This window comes from Myotis yumanensis, unplaced genomic scaffold (assembly GCF_028538775.1).
Source record: "Myotis yumanensis isolate MYYU_CA2020_CCGP unplaced genomic scaffold, mMyoYum1.0.hap1 SCAF_11, whole genome shotgun sequence".
NCBI lineage: Eukaryota > Metazoa > Chordata > Mammalia > Chiroptera > Vespertilionidae > Myotis > Myotis yumanensis.
In genome coordinates this window covers 69,978,012-70,003,190 of record NW_027223762.1, presented here as the reverse complement: position 1 = coordinate 70,003,190, position 25,179 = coordinate 69,978,012, and the positions used below count along the sequence as shown (strand labels likewise).

Below are 25,179 nucleotides of genomic sequence, written 5' to 3'. Positions count from 1 at the left end.
CACCACCTGACATGCTGAGGGAGGAGACTTACCCAGGGAAAGAAGGCACAAGACCATCCTCAGGAAACTCTCACTCCAAACACCTGACAGAACCACCCCCAACCAAGGGAACTGAGAACACGTCTTCGCCTAAAGGGAATTGCTCACATCTCTTAAACTGGACCACCTGCTCCTATGCTTGCTTGGGTTTGGAAGTGGATGTAAATCAAGCAATCGGGTTCAGAGTCTCTGTCAACTCTAAGTCAGTTTCCTGGTCATCAGAAATTGATTCAGTTTAATCTACAGTCACTTAGTGAATGCAGATATCTTCCAGGAGATGGGCTGGCGAGGAATGCTGGGAGTGATCAGGGGACCCTGCCCCTCTCATCTTCGTGAAAGTGCATGTCTGGAAGCATGTGGCAGTCCACTGCATGGTGAACCAAAGCTGTCTTCTTAATACTGTTATAAACATCACCACACGCTCTCTCTTGGTTTCATGTGTGTGATTGTGTCTTCACTTCTCCATGAATGACATTTTTATGAAGAGGAAAGTGATGGGGGGTAGTGCTTACTGGAAACTCATACTAATGTGAGTTTTAATAAAATAAACAATTCCTGCAATACTGATTCCTAAAGTTGAAAGTGCGGTATGCAGTCCTGCAGAAACACCCTGAGAATTCTGTGGGATCAAGTCCCAGAGAAACAGCCCCCTGTGTGTGGCATTTTCCATAGAACTTTTACCACCGAGTTGTCCCTTACTCAGGAGCTTAATTGAAGTGAAAATAGGACAACCTTGTACCTCTACTTAACATATAAAGGGGACATGAGGCTAGCCACGGAACCAAGGATTTGGTAAAATTATGGGGAGAAATCATAGAAGTGGGTTTCACTGTTGTTTTTTTAAATCCCTCTCATTCCCTTTCATTCTTGTTCATTTCTTACCCCTCCGTGCTTTAGCGAGGCAGGCTTTATGCGCTCTGTATTAATGTTGTTTGGTTTTCTTCCCTTTAGGAGATGACCTGGCTTCCACCACTTTCTGCTATTCAGCCGCCTGGCAAGGTGGAACCCAGCAAATTTTCATTCCCAAATAAGGTGAGGTCTTGTGTCACTCAGGAGCAGCCTGCTGTCTCCACGCAGAATTTCCAGGGACAGTGGGACTTCCCTTTATTGTCTTTTCCTTTGAAAATATTCCTGCCAGAGGCATATGGATCTGATTTTCAACATTTTTCAAACATATATTTATTCATCAAAGGGGAAAATGAAGATTGCAATTTTACACCTACACTTCCATACTTAATGCAAAATGTGATGCATATTATGTGTCATTTTATCGAGAACATTTGTGAAGTTGCTTCTTACAATAATGTTATACATTCAGTGTGATTGCTTATTTTTTCCTAAATTAATAATGAATCTTAAAATCAATGTCTTAGAATTGAGGGCAGGTAGTATTTAATTCCTCTTAGATATCTTTTATAAAGCATAAAATATTATCTAGGAATTTAAAAGAAGATTTCCATATTTTCTAAAGAAACAAAAGTACACAAAAAGAATAACCACAAAATATATTTAAGTTATACATGAGTCTAATATGTTTTGTTTGACTACAACATATAACTTCATACTCATTATAAAGGTGAAATTATGCAAATAGAAGGAGCGAAATGTGAGTTTCCAGTACCCTCATCCAGATTTTATTTCCCTCCCCAGGGACTACATTCAACAAGAGTTTGATGTGTAACGTTCCAGTCATTCTCTCTGTGCATTACATATACATGTATGTGCATATGCAGTTTTTAAAAATCATAAATGGTATTGTGCTAAAAGCATTTTTTCTAAGGGTTGAAATTTTTCCAGATACCCACAGTACATAAATATCCTTGCTAAGTAGCCATATCAACTTTCTCTAGTGAATTGTTGAAATAATTATTTATTATAATCATCACAATGATAAATTCCATTCTAAGCGTTTTTTCCTTTTCTTAACAAAATGTATTTGGAGAGCTTTCCAAGTGAATCTATATTTTCTTCATTCTTCTTAACAGCAGCAAAATATTTCCTAGTATGAATTTGCTGTAATTTATTGACTCAAACTCCTTTTGATGGACATTCAGGTTGTTTATGGTTGGTTATTATCACAAACGCTGTTTCAACAAACAGTGTGTGGCAGGTGCCTCTTTGAATGTCCCGAGTACTGATGCCTGAGCAGGAACGTGGTGCTGGAGGCATCCGAAGCCATAATTCCTCTCGACTGCATTTCCAGAGCACTTTGTTGTACATCTTTGCCAGCGTTTAATATTATCCGACTTTTTATCCTTGTTTCTGGGTGAAAATTTGCTGTCTCATTGTTTTCATTTGCATTTCTCCAATTTCTTCTGAGTTTAACAATGGGCTGTTTTTCCTTTGCAACTTACCCATTCATAGTCATTGCCCATTCATATCACATTTTAAAAAATGATTTGTTAGGAACTCCTTATTGCTTATTTATGTGTCTATTATATATGATATAACTATTTTCTTGTAACTTGATTTATGTACCTTTTATATGAGCAAAGTGTTTCATTTTTGTCAGAGATTTTTAAAAAATCTTCCCTGCACCAATATTCTAACAGTGTTCTCTATTTTATTCTAAGTCTTATCTTAGAGTTTTGGTTTTAGGTTTTAAAAAAAAAAACGTTCTGAATGGTATAACAGAATTCTAGTTGTATTCTTTAAATGGCTAGTAAATTATTATAACACTATTAATAAAATTAGCTCATATTCCCCCCCCCCCCCCCACTATTTTGAAATACCGTGTTTATCAGCAATTTAATTTCTCATAAATACATAGATTTGTTTCAGGAGTATCTATTCTGTTTTTTCAGTGTATTTACTTCTTTCCCAATAACTCATTGTTTAAATCAAATGCTGACAAGCTTTTTCTGTCAAGGCTCAGGACATAAATAGTTTAGGCTTTGCAGACAATATATAAATGAATGACTGTAGCTATGTTCAAATAAAATTTTATTTACAGAAACAGGTGACAGCATCTATAATAATAAAAGCGTAATATGCTAATTAGACCAGACACCTTTCCGGAAGACCTTCCAGACGAAGATGGGGCTGCAAGGGAAGCCTGGGTCCTGGTTGCCTGCCAATGGCCAGAGGGAAGCCTGGGTCCCGAGTGCCAGAGGGAAGCCAGTGCCAGCAGCCAGGGGAAGGAAGGCCTACTCTTGCACAAATTTCATGCATCAGGCCTCTAGTAATATACTAGTATAAAGAACTCATAATTCAACAATAAAAGGATAGCTCATTTTAAGAATGAACAAAGGATTTACATAGACATTTCTCCAAAGAAGATCTACAAATGGCTAATAAGTATATGAAAAGATACTATCACTATTATTAATCAAAATCACCCTGAGAAAATGAGTCATACCTACTTAAATAGCTAAAAGCAAAGCAGACAGTAACCAGTGTGAGCAAGGGTGTAGAAAAATTGGAAACCTGCTCTCAGTTGCTGGTGGGATCATAAAATGTTACAGCCTCTTTGGAAAACATTTAGGCAGTTCCTCCAGCACTGCATTATCCTGTGAACCAGCAATTCCACTCCTAGATATACATCCAAAGAATGAAAACACACCCATACAAAACTTAGACATGCACATTCGTAGCAGCATTAATCATAGTAGCCAATAAGTGGAAACAACACAAATGTTGTTGATAAATAGATACACACAGGTAACATATGGAATGCTTTTCAGGCATAAAAAGGAATGAAATGGCGATACCTAATACAATGTGGATGAGCCTTAAACATGTTATGCTAAGTGAAAGTCACAAACAACCACATACTATGTTATATTAGTTCATATATTTGAAATGTCCAGAGTAGGCAAATAGAGCAAGACAGAGAATTAGGTTAGTGGTTTCTTGAAGCTCAGAGGTGGGGAGGTAGGGTTGAATGTTGGCTAAAGGGTAAAGGATATTTTTTTAATTGATAATATTCTAAAATGTATTATGGTCATAAACTCTGAATACGCTAAAAAGCATTCAGTTGTTTAAGATAAAACAAATCAAAGGCTGGGCTATACTTGGCCTGTGGGCTATATTTGGCTGATTCCTAGTTTAAATTATTAATGATTTTTGGCCTATTTATACATACATGTGGTCAGGCCAGTATCCTTTTTTGTTATCCAAAAGTCCTGCCTATTGTACATTTTTCTCTTCCAGATCAATTTAAGAATCATCTTGATGACCTGTTGTTCCTTAAAAAAGTCCTCTTGGGATTTTGTTTGGTTTCTAACTTAATTTAAGAAAGTATATCCATTTGACAATATCATCTTCCTGTCCAAGAATTTGGATATCTCTTCACTTCTTCTCATATCTTCTTGCATGTTCTTTCACATTGGTTCTGTGGTTTATTCTCAGATATTTAACGATATTTGCTTACTTTTGTATTTAAATGAGCTTTTTTTAAAGTTTTCATGTTTTAATTAGTCCTCAGTGGTGTGAAGGAAATTCACTGGATTTTACATATCTACTTACTGAATTCCTTCCGGCTCTGGTAGATTTTTGGTGAGCTTATGTTTTTCTAGTAGGGGACAATAGAATGCATAGCAAGGGGGAGGTGAATGCTGATGGTGACTAGAAATGGATGACTTTTCAATAGAGAGCTTAAGAAAGACCTTTCTGAGGAGGCGGCATTTGAGCAACTCCCTGAAGCAGGTGAGGGAGCAGGTTGTGCAGACGAGGGGCAGAGAGGTCCACGGAAATGGAAGAGAAGGGGAAAGGCAGGAGCATACCTGGGTCTGGGAGGCACCGCAGGGCCAGCGGGGCCAGGGCAGAGCCAATGGGCACGGAACAGCCAATGACAGAGCGGTAACAACAGTGGGGCTGCCAGGACACGGGAATATCAGATTGGGCCTACTTGCGTAATGCAGAATAATCTCCCACCCCACACTCATCATTAATCCCGGCTGCAAAGCCCCTTTTGCCATGAAAAGTAACATGTTCACAGGGTCAGGGAATGAGGATACAGACATCTTTGGGGGGGGTAGGGGGAGCGTTTGTTCTGCCTACTGCAAGACTGTCATTAATTTTGGCACATACTGTACCTCTTCCAACCTGTATCTCAACTAATTAGTGTTCTGTCAGCTGGAGGCTTGCATTCCCTTAATTAGATAGATTATTAACATTTGAGATTATCACTGTATTACCAGCATGTAGGAGCTAGAATTGTTCATAGAATTTGAGGGGCAAAATCTCCTAAATGAGTAACAAATAATTGAATTAAGCCTAATCTTGTTAAGATTAAAGGGGCGACTTGACCTCACCAGGAAAGTTGATTTAACTGTGCATCTGAGTTGGCAGCGCCACTGAATTAATTAGCTAAATACTTCCGGGAATTTCCCCGATTTGTCCGGGTGTGGAAGGACATAACGTATAGTAAGGTCAGTTGTGACCAAACGTGGGTACTTCTTCTATCCTCTGAACACTTCGTCTGGAGTCACTGTTTCCTGGACAAATGCTACCGGGCATGTCTGCCGCATTCTTCGAATCTCAAGAGTAATTGAATTGGGTAAAGAAAAGAATACGTGACTTCTTTAAATTGGCTGCCATTATCGGGTATTTCAACAAAGGTTGGCGGGGGGGGGGGGGGCGGGGGGGGATTTACTTTGCCCTTTTCCCTTCATTTCTGTAGTAGTCTCAAAAGTTGTGAAATGCAAATAAAGAACTGAAAATTATACAATTTCCCCATCCTCAGAAGGCATACGGGCAAACCTAATGGCATTTCACAAACATGTCACAGAGCAATGGGTGCTGAGTCCGGGGATCAGCCCTGGCCTGAAACTGTCCTGGCTGGCAGATTTGTGAAGCATTGTGCGGCTGAACGCTGGCGTCCTGACAGAAATGCCTCCTCTGGGCGCCCAGAAGGAGAACGGAAGCCGGGGTGAGGAAAGTGGCAGGTTCCCTCCCTCCGAGGGGTTGCTAGGATGCCTCAAAAACTGCCACAAAATGGACTAAAAACTCTATGTTTAGCATTACCTCAAATCAAACATTGAAATTCATTGTAAATTACATTATTTTAACTATTTATTTGAGGCTTTATAGAATAGGATTCAGAAGAAAGTGATTAGTGGGGGTGGAAGGCGATGAAACCAAATAAGATGGTTCTTTTTCCTCTAGGAATTAACTCACTGTGTATGGGGGGAGGGCATCAGAGAATAAGAAAAGATAGTTTTGCATTTCTTGCCTTTTGTAGTTCTAACAATGGGCTCGTAGACAGACAAGGAGAGGTATGAGTGGCCCAGTGGTCAGGTGGTTCCAAAACGCAGTTTTGACGTAATGCTCGCTCGCACAGTAGGAGTATTGTCCTCCGTCAGCAACATGGCTTACAGATGACTGGACTTATTGATGTAAGGTGCGTGGTTTTTCACATTGTAAGCTCCCTACCAATCAGGGTGTGTTTTACAGCTGGTGGCATCTCACAGTTAATTGGCAGCCGTTTTCTTTGCTGGCGGTCCCTGAGATCACGCGGCCTCCTGCACTTCTGATGGCACCTCACACTTGGTGGGACGTAGTGGTTGCTATGGCGCTCCGTGGAATGGCTTCCTCACACACGGGGGAGCTTGGTGATTTCTGTCCTCAGCAAAAGGATTTGTACCAACTTGACTTCTCAGCTAAACAGAGCTCATATAAAGAAGCTGTGGGATTCCCACGTACCAGACAAGCGTTCAGGTTTTGGGAATTCAGGATTTAAAGATGGAGAAGGAGAAATGCCCATCAGGAACTATTCTTCTTAGAAGCCAGAAGTGGGTGTCACCTTTGTGCATGTGACTGCCAGGTGACACACTCAAATCGCACTGGCGAACCAAAAGCAGCAGCTTAACCTCCGAAATGACCTGAATTGGGATTATAGACAACCTTTGTATACTTGCCTCTAAATTTTCTTTAATCAGTAGGTATTACTCTTCTTTGTTTAAATACTAAGTGCTGCTTAATAAAATGGAACAGTCCTTGAGTCAAGAAGATGATAATAGTAGCAGCCCTTTAATGCTATTTATCATTAAATTGTGTACTTTAAATATGTGCAGCTTGTGTTAAATTGTTTTTGCCTCAATAAAGCTGCTTTGTTGTTGTTTTGAAAAACGAGTCATCGTTGAAAAGAGAAAAGAAACTCAACATCATTAGTCATTAGGGAAATACAAATCGAAACCACATGAGAAACCATTGCACATCCCCTAGGATGGCTATCATAAGTTTTATAAAAATTAAAGACAGAAAATAACAAGTGTTGGTGAGGATGTGGAGAAATTGGAACCTTCAGACACTGCTAGTAGGAATGCAAAATGACTCAGCCACTGTGGAAACAGTTTGGCAGTGCCGCGTAACATAGACTCGCCGCATGAACCTGCAGCTCTCCTCTTAGGAGTATCCCCAAAAGGATTGAAAGCAGGGACTCAAACAAGTACACATGCATGTGTGTTTATGGCAGCACTACTCACAATAGCCAGAAGGTGGAAACAGCCCAAATGTGCATTAACAGATGAATGGGCCTGTTAATAAAAACTGTGTGTATACACACAATGGCACATGATTCAGCCACAGAAAGGAATGAATTACTGATACAAGCTACCACGGGGATGAATCTCCACAACGGGCAACGTGAAAGAAGCCAGGCACAAAAGGTCACATGATGCATGGTTCCAGGGCTACGAAATATCCAGAACAGACAAAGTCATGGAGCCGGGATGCTGGCTGGGGGTTGCCAGGGGCTGAGGAGAGGGGCTATTGGGGGTTGCCAGGGGCTGAGGAGGGGGGCTATTGGGGGGACACTGCTTAATGCTGTGGAGTTTTATTTTGAAACGATGGAAATATTTTGCAACTAAAGAGAGTTGGTGGCTGTACAACATTGTGAATGTACTAAATGCCACTGAATTGTTCACTTTAAAGGGCTAATTTTGTGTTATGTGAACTTCACTCAATAAACAAAACAAAAAGTCTACAATACAAAAGAGAAGTGATTGTGAACTATTGTACCAGAACTTTTTAACGAGCACATTTATGCAAATCTTTTTCATTACAGTAGCTGGTAGAAATTGACCAGGAATATATCTCACTTTCAACTTAGATTTTAAAAGTCAAAATGAGAAAGTTAATTGATATTTCTTGTTCTTTTAGGACTCTCAGCTGGTTTCCTCTGGACACAATAATCCAAGTAAGAAAGGCTTCTCTCTACAGCTTTATGAGTGTGTATGTGGTGGTGGTGGCGGAGGAGGGGCTGTTGAGGGGGTGAGTAGGGGAGATGTATGCAATAAACAGTAGTTGTGAATGAATTTCACTATAAACAAAATCAAACGGGGAAAAAGACGGCCATTTGTTCAAGTATGTTCCAAATGCATGAGGTTCATGTGAGCTTGAGCGCCCCTGTCTTTTTTCAAGGGGAGGAGGCCAAACATAAATGGTGGTTATCAAAACAATCGAGGTTGAAGGAACATTATTCTCTGTTATAGCTGGTTTCCGGTCTATGTGGAGGGGAAACATTTTTTAAAAACATTAATTAGTTATCTAAATTGACAGAAAAAGAATGGGCAAAGAGAACCAATCAGAAGACCTCAAGATTAACGGCCTTAGAATCCATGCGGAAACCATGCCCTCCCTCAGAGACAGACAGACTGAAGTGTCTAGGAAGGAATTCCTTATTGAATCCAATGTCACGGCTTTGTTGTCAAAGAGAGGATGTTATCATCCCACGAAGTGGTGTTTTCATTCTCTTCACGGCACTACTAATTGTTGTTAATGTTTTCTTGAGCATTAAAAATGCACACGCTATCTCATTCGTGTCATGAACAACGTCCACAAAGACTGGGCTTTGTTCCACCGATGACCAGCCAGTCAGCTGAGAGTACCCCTTGCCAATTACAAAGCCGTGTTTGAACATGAAAATCACTCTGAGCAAGCAGATGTGTCTTTGGAACTGAGACTCACTCACTGAGCATCTGTGAGGGCAGAAGGGCTGTGCAGAAAAGACATGCAGAGAGATGTGTTGGGAGGCCCAGACTTCCCATGCACAGCAGGAGAAAGGTCAGGGTAGGGCGACGGTGGCATAATGATGCATAGGCAGTATCACTCAGTCATCTCACCCGCGGCTGGAATTTGCTGTGAGCACATACCAGCAAAGAGGAGAAATGCCAGGGGACTTGAACCCTAAAGAACATCATAAATTCAGTAGTAAGAAAAGGAATCGGGAGAAATGCACGGATAAGTCCACAAGGTGAGCAGGCATCAACACCATGTGCCAAAGACCAGAGTATACGGAAAAAGTGCTGTTACTTTCCTCAGCGTGTCTTTCCATTTGAATTTAAACAGTTCAGGGCAGAGGGAGGAGACAATAGGTGAATAAAAGTACCTTCTCTCAGCTTGGAGTTTTTGACATAAAGAACAAAGGAAGGAAGTACTGAGTCTCTTCCATGTGCCCGCACCTGGACGCACGCTACTTCACTTAATCCTAACAGTGCCTGGATGAGGTAGGCCTGATGGTCCCCATTTTGCACATGATGAAATGAGATTCTGAGGTTAATAACCAACCTTGTTTTTAGTGAAAAAAAAAATGACAATGAGGGTTTGAATGCAGCGGTGTCTGCCCCAAAGACAACAGACTTTCCCTCCCCTAACCTTGACCCCAGAAAGGTTGCTTCTGATGGTTCAGTGTGAAGTTGAATTCTTGTCCGTAACTGTGTACTGTGGGTTTTGTGTGCGTCCGGCATGTTGTTACAGCATGCCCTGACAGTGACCAGCTAAAGCTGCGTTTGGCTTATGAAAAAGCTGACCCTCGTCTGTGGAATGTGAGGTGGCACCTGCCGCGTGTGGTATGAAACCCTCTGGCATTCCATCGCCCAGGGAAATCTCTGATTGGCTTTTCCTTTTCTGGGGGTAGGGAGGTTATTTTTTGTGTTTTTAAAATAAATCATCTCCTAAAGCCAAGCACACCTATATACAGATAATATCACTGTTTAAAAACCTGAACATTCACCTGGATTGTAGCCCATTGAAGCTTTAGGAGAGGTGGACTCACCAGCACGCGTCTGCTGCTTCTTGTATTTGGTTTGGAATCCTTACAGTTTTGGGAATCGTGACTTTCATAAATAAGTAGAAAATAAAAAGCAGTGAGCTTTAGAGAAACCAAACACGAAATGTGTGTGTTGATGAGCTAACCGTCACCACTTCAGGTCAGGGCTGCTTTTTCTTTTTGAAGTTGGAGATGTTGTATGATATAGATACTAAGAGAAAAGAGCATGTTAATTGAACAGAAAATTATTTTTAAGCCAGATCTTTTCAAGGATACTTTAGTCAGTTTGCTAAGTTACTGGTTAATTTAATTTAATTTTCGAAAATAAAAGCTTATTAATATTAAGCATTGAGAAACTTAAATATTAAAAGAGGTGACCTATGTCTGCATTCTATTAAAGTCTGGAGGTGCCCTGTTCAAGGGGCAGACTGAGCATGAGCGCTCCCCCTCCCCCCAGAATCTCTGTTTAAATAACCAGAACTTTGTCGCCATGGACATACATCTGTAATAGCGCTGAGGACAGAAAGGGGAGCATCAACAAACCAGAAATTCAGGTGAGTTTCTGGAAAACAGAGAGTAGACAGGACCCTCCTATTAAGTAATCCTGGGCAAGGACGGTCATAATGAAACAAACAGGAACCAGCTCTAGTGGTAGTGGGACTGTCCTTGGGACTTCAAGACAGACCCCAGATTTCTGCTCAGTCTCACAGGGAACAGGCCTGGCGCTCAGAGGGTGGTAGGGACCTGGGCCGTTCTTCCATCTCTAGCCCCTCCACCCCCATCCCAGCTGGTTCTCATACAGAGCTTTCCATCTGGATTCCCCCCCAAAACAAACCAACAAAACAAAACAACAAAATACCAAATAACACAGTATCGTTTGCTAAGAAAAGAACAGGTGACCAGATGCCCTAGTTGGGAGCTGATACCTAAGAGAAGCGGTATAGATTCTGAGGTAATACCAGACTTTAAAAAAAGACATATGTGAGTGGGGGAAGAAGAGTTAACTTTTTTCAAGATGGAAATAAACAAAAATGCTGCACACCCAGAGTAAAGAACTTCTCCCTTGGTGTGGAGCGTGATGAGAGGATCAGGGCTCCCAGCTTGTCCTGAGGTCTCTCTCCTCCCAACCCTGGATAAAGTCTGCAGTTAACATACCCTCCCACTTACAAAGAGCTCAGAGCAGCATTTCCTACCAGAGAGATGTGTTAGGGAAATGGATCGGTGTACTACTTACTACAGGAAATCCACATCAGTTACCTTTGTTAACCAGCCTGCTATCACTCAAAACATGAATGTGTCACCAATAAGTACCAAAGAGGACTGACACCAGTGGAAATCCACTTAATTCAAGAAACAGAAGAAAAAATGTATAGCTACAGCCTTCAGAAACATTTGAAATTATTAAATAAAAGGAGAGAACAGACTGGTATGAAAAAGAAGCAGTTACAGAACAAATGAGCACTTGAGAATTAAATATATGGTTCACAAAAATTAATAGAAATGATTGGTAATAGTGGAGTCCATAATTTGTAATATAAAGTTGAAAACATTTTTTTCTGAACATAAAAGACAGATGGAAAATTTGAAAGGAAGTTAAGATATATGGATGATTAATTGGGGTGGGAAGGTCAAAATCCAGCTAATAGGAATACCAGAAAAAGAAAACAAAATGGAGAAGAATAAGTAATAATAGAACCATAATTCCAAGGGAAATGAGTTACTCCATATCACAAACACTATATACAGTGAAGCAAGAGAGACCATGAACAAGAGTAGGGAGAACAGCAGATGCAGAGAATTAGACCCGTAAGGACTTCAGACATCAGGATTACCCAGCCCGAATATAAAATAAGAGTGCTTGCTTCAATTTCCAGAATGAGACGTTTGAGAATGTGGTTAAGAACAAGAAGATTGGAAGAAGTACTAATCAGACCTCTAGAAATAAAAAAAATAATAACAAATGAAAATTTCCTCATTCAGGTTGAACAGCAGATTAGATACAGCTAAAAACATTAATGTATTGGGAAATTGAATTTAAGTAATTATCTAGAATGCAGCCTAGAGAAAATGGAAAATATAAAATATGGAAATTAAGAAACGTATGGGATATTCCCTGGCTAGTGTGACTCAGTTGGTTGAGTGTTATCCCATGCACCACACTGAAAGGTCACTGGCTCGATTCCTGGTAAGGGCACGTGCCCAGTTTGTGGGTTTGATCCCTGGTTGGGATGCATACCGATGGATGTTCCTCTCTCTCTCCCTCTCCCTTCCTCTCTCTCTAAAAATAAAAATAAATAAATAAATAAAAGTATATTTAGAAACAGGGATAAAGTAAGAAAGTCTAGCATATATTTAAGTAGGATTTCAGAAAGAGATGAGGGAACAGAGGAAATATTAAAGAAGATAATGGCTGAAAAAAATTTAGAATGGAATACACTAACCCACAAATTCTAGAAAACCAATGCATATTAAGCAGTAAAAATAAAAGGCCACACTAGACACATTATAGTTCATCTGCAAACCACATAGATAAGGAAGCAATTCTTAAACTGCCCTTTAATACCTTCAAAGAAGCAACAATTAAACTTCCAGTTGACTTCTTTCTCAGCAGCTATAGGAAACAGTGCAATTATAACTTCACTTTTGTGTATCTGGAAATTGACAAGGTGATTCTCAAATTTCTTTGATAGAACAAAGGCCCAAAAATAGCTCAGACACTCCTAAAGAACAACAAGGTTGGCCTTGCCCATATTAAAAATATATAAATGTTTTTAGCTAAGTAATACAGACTGTAATAGACAAATTGAGCAATGAAAGATAATATGAGACCTAGAAACAGGCCCACTAATATATAAAAATTAGATTCATGACAGAGCTGATAATGTAGATCAATGGAGAAAGAATGAGCTTCTTAATAGATAGTACCAGAATAATTGGTTATCTACAAGAAAAATGAAATTACCTTATGTCATATAAAAAACTTCTCCTGGTATTTGTAGAAGATCTAAATGTGAACAGTTTAGTTATACACTTTCCAAAGACAATATAGAACATATTTTGGTGTACTTCTTAAATACAAACACAACAAAAGTATAAAATATAGGAAAATATTGATATATTCAAGTAAATTAAAATTGAGAACTTATAATCATGCACAGATACCAGAAAAAGAGTAAAAGACTCACACTGGGAAAAGTTACTAGAGGGTGTGTGTGAGAGTCAGAGAGACAGTGACAGAAGACTTGTATCAAGACAATGAAGTGCTTCTATGAGCTAAAAAACTACCAAAAATTTTTTTAATACTTTTTTTATTGTCTAAAGTTTTACATATGTCTCCTTTTTCCCCAATTGCCCCCCCCCCTCCCCCCAGTCATTCCCACCCCGGGCAAGCCCCCACTGCCCAGGGTCTGTGTCCATTGGTTATGCTAATATGCATGCATACAAGTCCTTTGGTTGCTCTCTAACCCCCCCTCCCCTACCATTTGTCTCTAGATCGATCTATTCTTGTTCATCAAATTATGTTGATCATTATAACCCACATATGAGTGAGACCATGTGATATTTATCTTACTACAACTGACTTATTTCACTTAGCACAATGCTCTCCAGTTCCATCCATGTTGTTGCAAATGGTAAAAGTGCCTTCTTTTTTATAGCGGCATAGTATTCCATTGTGTAGATGTACCACAATTTTTTTAATCCACTCATCTGCTGATGGGCACTTAGGCTGTTTTTTTGAGAAATGAGAAGTAATGTCACAGAAGAGTAAGCACAAAATATCTCTTCCACATTGGTACTCAGAGAAATGCAAACGCTACACTGAAATTTCACTTTATATTATTAAATGAGAAAAAACATTCTTTAATGTTTGACCCTAAGTTAACTTGGAACCAGTTCAGCATTCCCTGGTAAGGTTGGACATGTGAAAGCCCTGTGGCCCACACTCCCGACGTGCATAAGGAAGGGTGTTCGTGAACATGTGTAACTGTGTCATTCATATGGAAAAACCTAAATGTCCACCAGTAGAATGAATGAGAAAACCCTGGTAGGTTTTTTTATAGGATGCACAGCAGTGAACAAACCACAGCTTCGTGCACCATGGTGGCTGGGTCTAAACATCATGGTTGTGAGTGACAGAAGGAAGTCTCAGAGGAAGGCATACAGTATGATTCCATTCATGCAAATTTCAAAATCAGGAAAACTGAAGAATATTTTATTTACTAATAAACGCATGGGTGGTAAAAACTATCGAGAAGGGAAGAGAATGATTAGCACGAAATTCCGCTGGGAGGGACAGGAACTTAGAGACTCTGGGGTTATTTCTTGGCAGTGTCTTCTTCACAGTTAACTCATTTTAATTTTTAAAAACTGTATGTATGCATTTTATGGACATTAAACTCATGTTCTGTTGAACATTTCCTAAGGAAAAGGGGAGACTTGAGACCAGGTAAGCTGTGGCATGATGGAATTAAGAATGAGACTCCCTGGGGCCTCCGTGCAGGGAGCGCTGGCCTTCACTCAGGCCCAGTCCCCCTTCTTCACTGACTAATGTTTATATTGTTGCAGTATTTAAACTTCTGTTATTGGTTTATAATTTTTCTAGTTGGCCTATAGGAAAGGCTAAAAGTTAAGTTATTAATTAAGTTAAGATGAACAAGGATGCCTCATTAATAATCACTGAACAGAATATAAATATTTTAAATCTCGGCTATGTAGATGGAAGGGATAGCTGTGCAGTTGTAGGTGATGGAGAGAGGGAAGGCGGGCGAGAATGGGTGGGGGAATTTCCTCATTGTGCATGGTTTCAGAGGAAAGATACTGTCAGAAGTTGATTAATCAAGAAATGGATGATTAAATGTACTGAAAGTTATAAATACTCACTGGAGGCAGTACAAGTAATGATAGGACTAATAAAATTGTAAGGAGAGGGGAGGTGGTAGTATATTAAGTACCTTATCTCGCATCCTTCATATCAGAGATCTTTAGGTGGCCTCTAACGCTGACACAGCTACAAATACGGGTGTTACTCAGAGGGATGGCTGAAGGACTCACAGAATAAAACCAGAAGCAAGCAAAGGTGTCAGCTTTTCTCTGCTGGTCCATCGTTTTACCATCCACACGGATTACTTGTATTATAAAGAAGAGCTGTAGTTTAGCAAACCTTACCTGTGCAGCAGAATCCAGCCTAGCGCAACCTATATTTGTCCCTGTTCAGACATCCTGAGCCCCTCTCCGGGCAGGGTGATGGAGAGTGTGAGCCTCCAGCCGTGCACTCGCTTAAGCGTCTGAAGGGCACAAATTCGGTATTTTTTCTTTTGTGACTTATTGGAGTCATCAGATTGTTTAGTATTGGAACTGCACATTCATCTCTCCCCTGTAGTGTGGGGTTCTGTGCTCACGACAGGCATCAGACAGAAGACAGACGCTGAGCGTGCAGTGTGTCAGGGACTGTGCGAGGCACAGGGAGACCCTGCGAAGCGTCAGGTTGAAAGTACACATATACTACACATGTGTATCTACATGATTTACTTGTGTGTACATGTGTCTGTGTGTGTGAGTCCTTGCTGTGGCTCATTTTCCCCCTCTTCCTCTCTGTAATTGTATTTCCATGTGCAGAATGACTGCCCTGCACCCGGGCCAACCTCTCCTGTCCATTTCCTTAATGATCCATGCCGGTTCCCTCCCAGAGGAACCCGCGGGGTATCCATCATGAACAGTTGACATAGCCAGGATGACCCCGGTCCTCTTTGGTAGCTGCACGGAAACATCTAGCTTTCATGCATAATTTTCCCTTGGGTCATGAGAAAGAAACGATGGCTCTTAATGACATAGGCACTTAAACATTTCAAGGGAACTTCAGATATTGCATCAACTACAATTGCAAGATGTTGGGAGAATCTTATTTCATTCTTTTTGAAAGACAAAAATAATTTGGTCCCTTTCTCCCTCCTGTACCTACCCTTCCCCAGAAGGTGCTGCGCGCACTCCCTCCCAGGCTGTGCCTTAATGTCTCCTTTGGCCCGGGGTGTCCTAGCTGCTGGCCAGAACCTCCTCTCTTGTCCCTGTCACCACAGCAGAAGTGCTGCTTGGGGCAGCTTTGTCCCTGCGCTGGTCCAGCCCGACTCCCAGCCCCCGGCCCCACGTGCAGAGGCCTGTGTCCCCTCCACCTGCGGGTTCTTTGGCAGAATTGTTGGCCAGGGAAAAACATTTACTCAAACATCCAAACAGTGTCTTCGTTGACGGTCCCGGTTTCCTGTTTTCTTGACATAAGTTGTTTGGAAATGTTGACTGTTTCCTGCTGCTGCCTGGCTATTTCACACTCCGTTGTGATTGTATTCGGTGTGGCTGCTGTGGGCAGTGCGGAGGCTGGGGAAAGCAACACCTTCCTCCAAATTAAAGGGAGGGGATCAGTCTGGTAACTGGAACCTGTGCGTAGCTTTCGCTCACATAACGCGGGGTCACTAACTATGTAGGGTTCTGGCAAGAATTGCTGTCGCTGCGTGGAAGAATGACTCTGGAAAGGACTGAGGAGGTTGTTTTCCAGCTCTCAAGCCCGTGATGAGGCCTCTCGTGTCTGAGGCACCACAGGCGTGGCCTGGAGGACGGACGCACAGTACAAGCTCTAGAGCCACTTCATTGGTTTGCTGCCTCTACTTGCGCTTCCACGTGGTTGTCTATGCACGGGGCCCGTTAATCAGCGTTTGTCACCCAGGCAGTGAAGCCCATGGCTGGCTTTCTGATGGAGTGGCTGTCCCTCGTAGCTGTTCCCGCGCCCAGTTACCTCTGTTATATCTAAGGCAGACGTGTGAACCACATCTACCGGTCTTCTTTCTCTCACAACTTTAATTCCTAAAAGAAAAAAGAAGAAATGATCAAGTTTGCTTTGAGGCTCAGTTTGGACAATATCTTCAGAATGTGATCATCATGTAGTGTAGGGAGACCGTGCTGACAAAAGGGGCCTGCACATGCCTAGGCCTAGGCCCCGCGGAGCACACCGGGGGAGCTGTGCGACCTCCAGGCCAGACTCAGATGGCAAAGCAGCTGCCACCATCAGGCCCATGTCCCACAGCCCACAGCCTGGCCTGGGGTTTATTAAACTGTTAGCACGGCACAGACATCGTCACACAGCCGACCCACACTGGCAGGCACGACCCTTGCTCCTTCATCTCCCAAAAGGGAGGGAGCACCTTACAGCACGAGGACGCGTAATTCAAACCCCCAGTGTCCGAGGATCTAAGAATTACAGTGTCTTTGCAAGAGGAATTTGCCCTTTAAAACTAAGAAAAGTGAACTGGTTCCAGGCCTCCTTAATTAAATCCTTGATGACCACCGTGAAACATTTCTCTACCTAACCTCTCAGACAGGAAGGATTTCTGGTTTACGTCTTATTCTGCATTAACTGGGGAGGGAGGGGGCAACACCTAAGCCAGGGCTCTTGGTAGGGGTATTTCTTGGGGACCTCGTAACCTAGGATACAACCTCAGTAAAATGCTCTCCTCCGAGCTCTGAGGCAGCCAGACCTGGTTCGGCTTATGTTAGCAAAAGGGATCGCAGTTCAGCACGCCTTGCATGTGGAATGCGAATGGGGTTTATTTCCTTAAATGTTCTGTAAAGTGGAGTGGAAGGAAACAGGTTCCAGCTGTCAGATATTCATCTCCTGGCGAGGTTTCCGTCTGAGTCTCTGGTTGTTTACAAACAGCTCCTTAGTACCTGCTCACAGATCCGTGCTGGGCAGTGGTATTACAGAGAAGAAATTATTTTGCAAATCCGGTTCTCAGACATAAAAAGGTGTTTTAAAAGCCTCCTGCTGCACATTTTGAAAAATTGTTAATAGGAAATAGGAGCATTCAGATGTATTTAATCTCTCTTAAATATTTAAGACTGTGATACTCACACGTTGGGTGTTTTTTTTTTCTGCTTCCTTTTTAAGAGAAAGGTGATGCTGAGCCGGAGAGTCCAGACAATGGCACCTCGAATACATCGTAAGTCTCTTTCCTCTTTCTGTTCGTGATGGCGGTTCTTTAATGTGCCTGTAATGCGAAACAGTGCAAGTGTCGCGTAGCAGTAATAATAATAATGGGAGGAGGGCCAGTTCTCCTTCTCCTGATAATGTCTTTTTAAATGCTCCGAGTGCACACGCATTTGGAGGTCTTTCTTGTGCTTTAACACAGAAAGAATAATATCGAAAACACAGGTGCTCTTCTTCGGAAAGTCCAGGTGTAATGAGATGGGAGGGCACATACTGGTGGCACACTCTTTTAGAATGTGTTTGAGACTTTCATCGTCACTGTTGTAAATAATGTAGAACTTAGCTCGCCTGCGGGAGGCATTGTCCCGCACACCTGGGAGGGACCGATGTCATTCAAAACGCCGCCATCTGCACCCTCCCCTCGGAAGTTTGTGAAAAATACAGATATCTCAGGAATCTCACAAGTTTGCTGATGTTTTTGAATTAACAAAAGCATTTTTTAAAAGAGAAGAAAAGGCCCTTAGAGAGCACACGTTCCTCACTTTGCATGTTGCTTTTTTCCTCTAGGTGCTCAAGGAATCCAAAAGTGTTAATGATTCATTTGATACCAAATTTATACACCAAAGTTTAAATGAAATAATTCAGGAGCTAACAAATTATTTTAGGAATCACATTTGCTCTTTGAAAATCTTTAACTCTGAGGGGGAACACGGTTTCCTTATTCCTCTATGGTTTGTGAATTCATCTTTATGTGGATCAGCACTCTTACTACTAAGCATTTAAAATGCTACTCAATAGAAATCACAGTTTGTGATATAATATTATTGAGTGTCTTAGTTTGTCTAAGATCTGTTTCTCAGTCTAGAAAAATCCTTCGGCTTCCCTTACACATAGGATGGCTACATATTTCATAAAGGATGTGATTATATGTTGTGTTCCTGAAGATGTTACACTAAAAGTTATAAACAGTTCCATTGCTATGATTTCTAATGATATATAGTACATTGATTAGTTTTAAATGGTTAAAATATCACTAGCTTTAAAATTTTTATGCTGCAAAATATAATGGGAAAAGGGTTTTAATGCCATCTGGAGGCATTCTAGAGAACTGAAATGGGTAGAATCATTTAAAAATTTGGTTCTTTTAAATAACATTTGAGACTGGATGCGAATTTATACAACTAGAATGTAAGTGATTTAGGAGTAAGTTGTATTTTTATAAATAATTTTATAAAAGTGGTAATTATTGCAGAGACAATAATTTTTTAAATTTCTCATTTAAAAAATATCATTTAAAAAACAAAATATATTGGAAAACTGCTAACACCCTGCATTTAATTGTACAAATTTTAAATCTCAGTCAGTAGACACCAATTTTGTTAATGCAGTTTGATGTACCGTGAAAGTTCTTCTTCCCTTATGCATTCCTAAAAAAATTCTGTTCTCTAAGGGAGTTGGTTTCCACAGTCAGTTCCTTGGGGAAATGTGTTGTCTGAGTTGTGCTGTTAAATTCTGTTATCTCTGGGGGAATGCTGGAGCATCACCCCACACTCCTCTCTCCTCACGCAGAGCAGTTGCTTAGCCATCGGCCTCACCCGCCTCTTGAACTAGGAATAGCAGAACTAAGCTGAGGTTGCAAGGATCTCTGGTAAAAGTGGAGGATTCTGAACGTGGGCCCCTGGAGGAGCTCGCCACCCGGAGTTCTGTAGGAATTGGGCCAGAGGGGCAGCGTGTATGATTGAAGAGCCAGGACTCGGCATGTTACATTCCCTGTCGGTACCTTGTCTGGGCTTTATTTAGGTGGGCAGGGACAATATCCTTACTTAGTCTAGAACAAGCATGTCAAACTCGCGGCCCGTGGGCTGCATGCGGCCCACAACGAGTATTTTTGTGGCCCCAGCCAATATAACGGTATGTAAGAAACATGTTAGTAAAATTTCGTAACTTAATGTTTATAATATCCTGTTACATGTAATTATTAATAACGAACTACAACATTCGCTAATGACTGATTACTATAATGTGTAGCATTCATTTCCTTTATGTGCCTTATGCGCAGGCGCACCATTTCTCTCCACTAATCCTAGCAGTGATTATTTTAGCAGCTGATGGCCATGTCATTAGTCTTGGACTAACTTGTTTGGTATGCGCAACAGGAAATATTTCACTTTGAGAGAACAAAAAAAATAGGTTTGTTTGTGTTACAATTATTAATTTGTGAAGTTATTCAGTATCTGGTAAGTTAATGTTCAAGAAAAAAACATTAATTTTTATTAAAATGTTCTATTATTTTATGTTAACAATTACTCATTTATTTCAGCCCTTTGTATTCAGCATGTCTCTATTGAAATAAACCTACATTTCTATGAAAATTGAAGCTTTTATCTTTTTACAGCCCACATAAACTTCAACCTTGCTTATTTGGCCCATGTTAGCCTTTACGGTTGACATGCTTGGTCTAGAACAGTGGTTCTCAACCTTGGCTGCACATTAGAATCACCTGGGAATCTTTTTAAAATCGTGATTTCTGGGCCTCATCCTCCGGAAATTCTGTTTCTTTGTTACTAATGTTGTGGCCCCACCCCATAACAAAGAAACAGAATTTCCGGAGGATGAGGCCCAGAAATCACGATTTTAAAAAGATTCCCAGGTGATTCTAATGTGCAGCCAAGGTTGAGAACCACTAGTCTAGAACAGCCGTGGGCAAACTACGGCCTGCGGGCCAGATCCGACCCGTTTGAAATGAATAAAATTAAAAAAAAAAAAGACCGTACCCTTTTCTGTAATGATGTTTACTTTGAATTTATATTAGTTCACACAAACACTCCATCCATGCTTTTGTTCCGGCCTCCGGTCCAGTTTAAGAACCCACTGTGGCCCTCGAGTCAAAAAGTTTGCCCACCCCTGGTCTAGAAGGATCAGAAAAGCTATTCAACTTAAGTAAAAAAAGGTTATAAATTTTTGGATATTTTGCTTTTTTGCCCATTAACCCTACTAAGGAGTCAGTGGATCTTAGGAGACAAAGTAAAGCCATGAGTCAGAATGAAGTAGAAAAACTGGGGTCCAACTATTTGTTAAGTGGTTAGTGTGTTAGTTTGCTGGGGCTGCTAAGGCACAAAGTACAACAGACTCGGTGCTGTAAGTAACAAAAATGTATAATCCCATGGTTCCGGAGGCTGGACGTCCAAGATTGGTTTCCTCTGGGAGGGAAGGACGTGTCCAGGCCTGCTGACTTGTTCTACAGGTGGACTCTCCTCCATGTGACTCTTCTTCTTACCTTCCCTCTTGTGTCCGTTTCCCCTTTTTATAACAATGGCTGGTATCTTGGATTAGGGCCCACCCTACAGGCTTTGTTTAATCCGATTACCCCCTGTAAAGCCCCTGTCTCCCAGTAGTCTCATTCTGAGAGGTTAGGACTTCAACATATAAATTGGGGGAGGGGGGGATTCAACTCATAACATTAAGGGTCACAGTAATCAGAATGATTCCGACGTCAGGTTGGCAGCAGCAGGTGTGCAGATGCCAGGAGATAGAACAAGGGGAGAGAATCTCAGTAAAACAGACCAGAAATGATGAGCTCATGGGAGCTGAGGGATGAAGCAGAGCAAAGACAACTGCAGATAACACACACGGGGCACTAGGAAAGACATCATTTTCACACCCGTGATCTGGTGAGAGAGACATGGCTTTAGTAATGCCTGTATATCCCTCTGTCTGTGCAACTCCATGACCCTGGGAGTCACTTAAAACCATCATATGGACTTAAATTGAAGTATAAAGTTGGGAGCCTCCAGACAGAGAGCTAATTTCCGAAAAAGGAATCTTTCCTCACTGGAGATGAAATCAGCAGAAAATTCATCATGTTCAGTTTTAGTCATTGCCTGATAGGACAGAGTAGCTGCGTAACACCCAAAGATCCCTTCAGGAGATATTATTCAATGATACTATGAGTATTCAGAAAGATGAAATGTGTAGTATATTCTTAACACACACAAAACACCAAAAGTTAGAATCTCTGTCACGTACCAATAATGTTAAGGATGGAGACCTTATATTGGATTAATACTCCTGCAGAGAATTAACTATTAAAAAATCCTGGACAAAATATTTTTTAAACTGTTAGAAAGCAGAAAATGTTGGTAATTTGATCCTTGAAACAAGAACATTGGACGGGTAAGATCTACGTTTATACAGCTTCTCCCCTAAGAGTACTCCCCATTCCATATAGGACAGTGGTTCTCAACCTTCTGGCCCTTTAAAACAGTTCCTCATGTTGTGACCCAACCATAAAATTATTTTTGTTGCTACTTCATAACTGTAATGTTGCTACTGTTATGAATCGTAATGTAAATATCTGATATGCAGGATGGTCTTGGGCAACCCCTGTGAAAGGGTCGTTCGACCGTCAAAGGAGTCGCGACCCACAGGTTGAGAACCGCTGATATAGGACAACAAGAACTCAAAGAGAAAGCCACAGTCGTATTGGCAGGTAGTGTCGGAGGATGGAGCTCAGGGCTGCCGAAGTGACAAGACAATGTCAGGAGAATGAGAAGGCTCACAGAACATGTTTGCCAAGGACACGTCTGATAGAGGACTGACATCCAAAGCAAAGAATTCTTAAAACTCAACAGTAAGAAAACAACCCAAGAGTGGGCCAAAGAAGGTACCCGACATTTCACCAAGGAAGAAATACAGATGGTGGATGAATAATCACATGAAAAGTTGCTCCACATCATATGTTATCAGAGAAATACCAGTTAAAACAGTGATAGGCCACTATTACAATCGCCAAAACACAGACAGCACCAAATGCTGGCGAGGATGTGGAGCAACAGGAACTCTCAAACATTGCTGGTGGGAACTCAAAATGTTAAGGCCACTTTGGAAAACAGTTGGATGGTTTCTTACAAAACTAAATATACTCTCGCCATGTAATCCAGCCATTATGCTCCTTGGTATATACTCTTTGGGTAAAGCTGCTGAAAACTTATATACACACACAAAATTTGCCTCCCTTTAAAAAAATAAGAAATAAAAAACAAATTTACAGAAAGGATAAATATTTATGTGGCAGCCTTTCTTCCCTATAATAATAATAATTAACATGTTTTGAGCCATTACATTGTCCACGTACTAGTCTTAACTCTGGACATGTTTTATTGTTACCAAAAAAAATTAATAATAATACCTTATTTTATAGGCAAAATAGGCTAATCAAGGTTGCTGCTTTATAGACCTTCAAGTGGCAAAATCAAGATTCGAACCCAAAATCCAAACCCTGGAAGCCAACCTCTTAACCACTGTCCCATTCTGCTGGCATCTCAGTGTTCTTAGGCAGTTTCCCTGGAGATGGTAATCATTCCCAGAAAATCACTCCAGGGAAGGCCTGCAGAGGAAGGGCAGACGGAGATCCTGCTAGAAAGTCATCTGTACCAGAAAAGCTCTAGAAATAATTAGCAAAGGGACATTTCCAAAATACTACGAAGGCCACAGTTTGGCAGGGTCCCCCTGCTCGCTTAATCCAGATTTTCCTGCCGACAACAAATTCACTCTGAAGTCAGAGGTCTTCAGCAAAGGCTTGTGGGAAAGTCCTGAGGAGGCTCCTTCTGCATTTGTAGAGGACCCTCAGTGGAACAAAGTAACTGTAACCTTAAAGAGTAAATGAAGGTTTGAAATGACCTTCATAAAGAAATAGGATTAAACACAAAGTATTCAACTCCTAGGAAGAAAAATAAGCAAAATCAGGCAGGAGGGAAATGGTTCATCAGAGGTACTCATTGTACAATAAAAGACTTGGAAATTATTATAAGCTCAAACTGAATCAGACCCATGAAATGTTTTTTCTCCAAAGTTAATATATTAGTTGGAATTAATCTATAGAAAGTGCCCATTATCTAGTAAGCACTCAGTAAATAGTTATTATTACTACCATAACCAGATTCATGATTAATAAAAGATAGAAAACAACCCTGCCGTGACAGTTGTTAGTGACCAGAGCTTATGAGAATTTTAATCTCTTACTTAAAAAAAAAAAGTGGAAAACTTAGAAAGGGTTAAGGGTGATAAAAACAAAAATTTATATAGGTCTTCTAGTGAAGAAGAAAGGTTGAGTGGTCAGTCTACTCCAAAGATGTCAACTTAAATGGGAACTTCTCCAAGCCTTCTGACGATGGGCCGAGGCCAGGAGCGCGTGATATTACCTCTCCCAGGGAAGAAGACATGACCTGAAGGCGGCTAAAGAATCCACCTCCACCACTGACTCCTGTTTTAAAATATCTGGGAAGACTTGGGTATCGTCGAATGGTGAACAGACTGGGCCGAGATCATGCCCAGAGCCCCTTTCCAGGTGTGTAATGTGCAACTCCGTGAGTCGTTCATAAAGATGAAAGGTGAAATATGTTCATATCAATGAAAAGTAGTTGTCTTCATCAGTCCAGGCTGCTGTAACAAACCACCGCAACCCAGGTAGCTTGTAAACAGAAGTTGATTTCTCACAGTCTGGAGGCGGGGAAGTCTAGGATCCAGGCACCGGTAGCTCCAGTGTCTGGCGATGGCCCGCTTCCTGGTTTGCCTTCTCGTTGTGTCCACACATGGCAGAGAGCAGAGAAAGCAGAAGTCAGCTCTCTCCGGTCTCTTCTTATAAGAGCATTAATCCCATTCATGAGGGTTCCTCCCTCATTACCTAGTCACCTCCCAAAGGGTCGCCTCCTAGTACTATCACATGGGGGTTTAGAGCTTCAATTTATGAATTTTGGAAGAAGGTAACAGTATTCATAGTTCATAACAGTGTTCATTAAAAATATGCCCATCATGGAGCTATCTTAGAAAATGTTAAGTAAGAAGGAGAATTTACAGAGGAACAATTATGTGCTAAACATATAAAGAAATGTACTACTTATGCACGTGCATTTAATAATCAGGTTACACAAACTGATCTGGAAGTTGAGAGATCTACGTTGCTTTGGGCTGTTACCGAAACAAGTTCTCTTTTTTTCAGAGAAACTGGAAACCCTCCTGATACTTATTTTGGCCATAGCAGCCCGTGTTTAAAATGATGAACTGCGGCTGCTCCTTTATTTATGAGGGCCCCGTCCCCAGAGGCTTCCCTCCCATATCTGTTTAAGTGATTTGCCAGGATCCTGTCTGCTACGGAAGTGAGAAGCCTAGTGTACAGCCTTTG

At 41.1% G+C, this 25,179-nt stretch overlaps 1 protein-coding gene across 4 annotated transcripts in view; it reads left to right on the top strand.

Moving 5' to 3' along the window:
• The window catches only part of AFF3 (ALF transcription elongation factor 3), a 549,655-nt gene that overhangs the window by 372,752 nt on the left and 151,724 nt on the right, over nt 1-25,179 (top strand). For all 4 annotated transcript variants that reach the window (XM_070429869.1, XM_070429867.1, XM_070429868.1 and 1 more), the window contains 3 exons: nt 991-1,071; nt 8,143-8,179; nt 17,961-18,012. In XM_070429869.1, the coding sequence (XP_070285970.1) occupies nt 991-1,071; nt 8,143-8,179; nt 17,961-18,012 (170 nt within the window). The remainder of the gene's footprint in view (nt 1-990; nt 1,072-8,142; nt 8,180-17,960; nt 18,013-25,179) is intronic.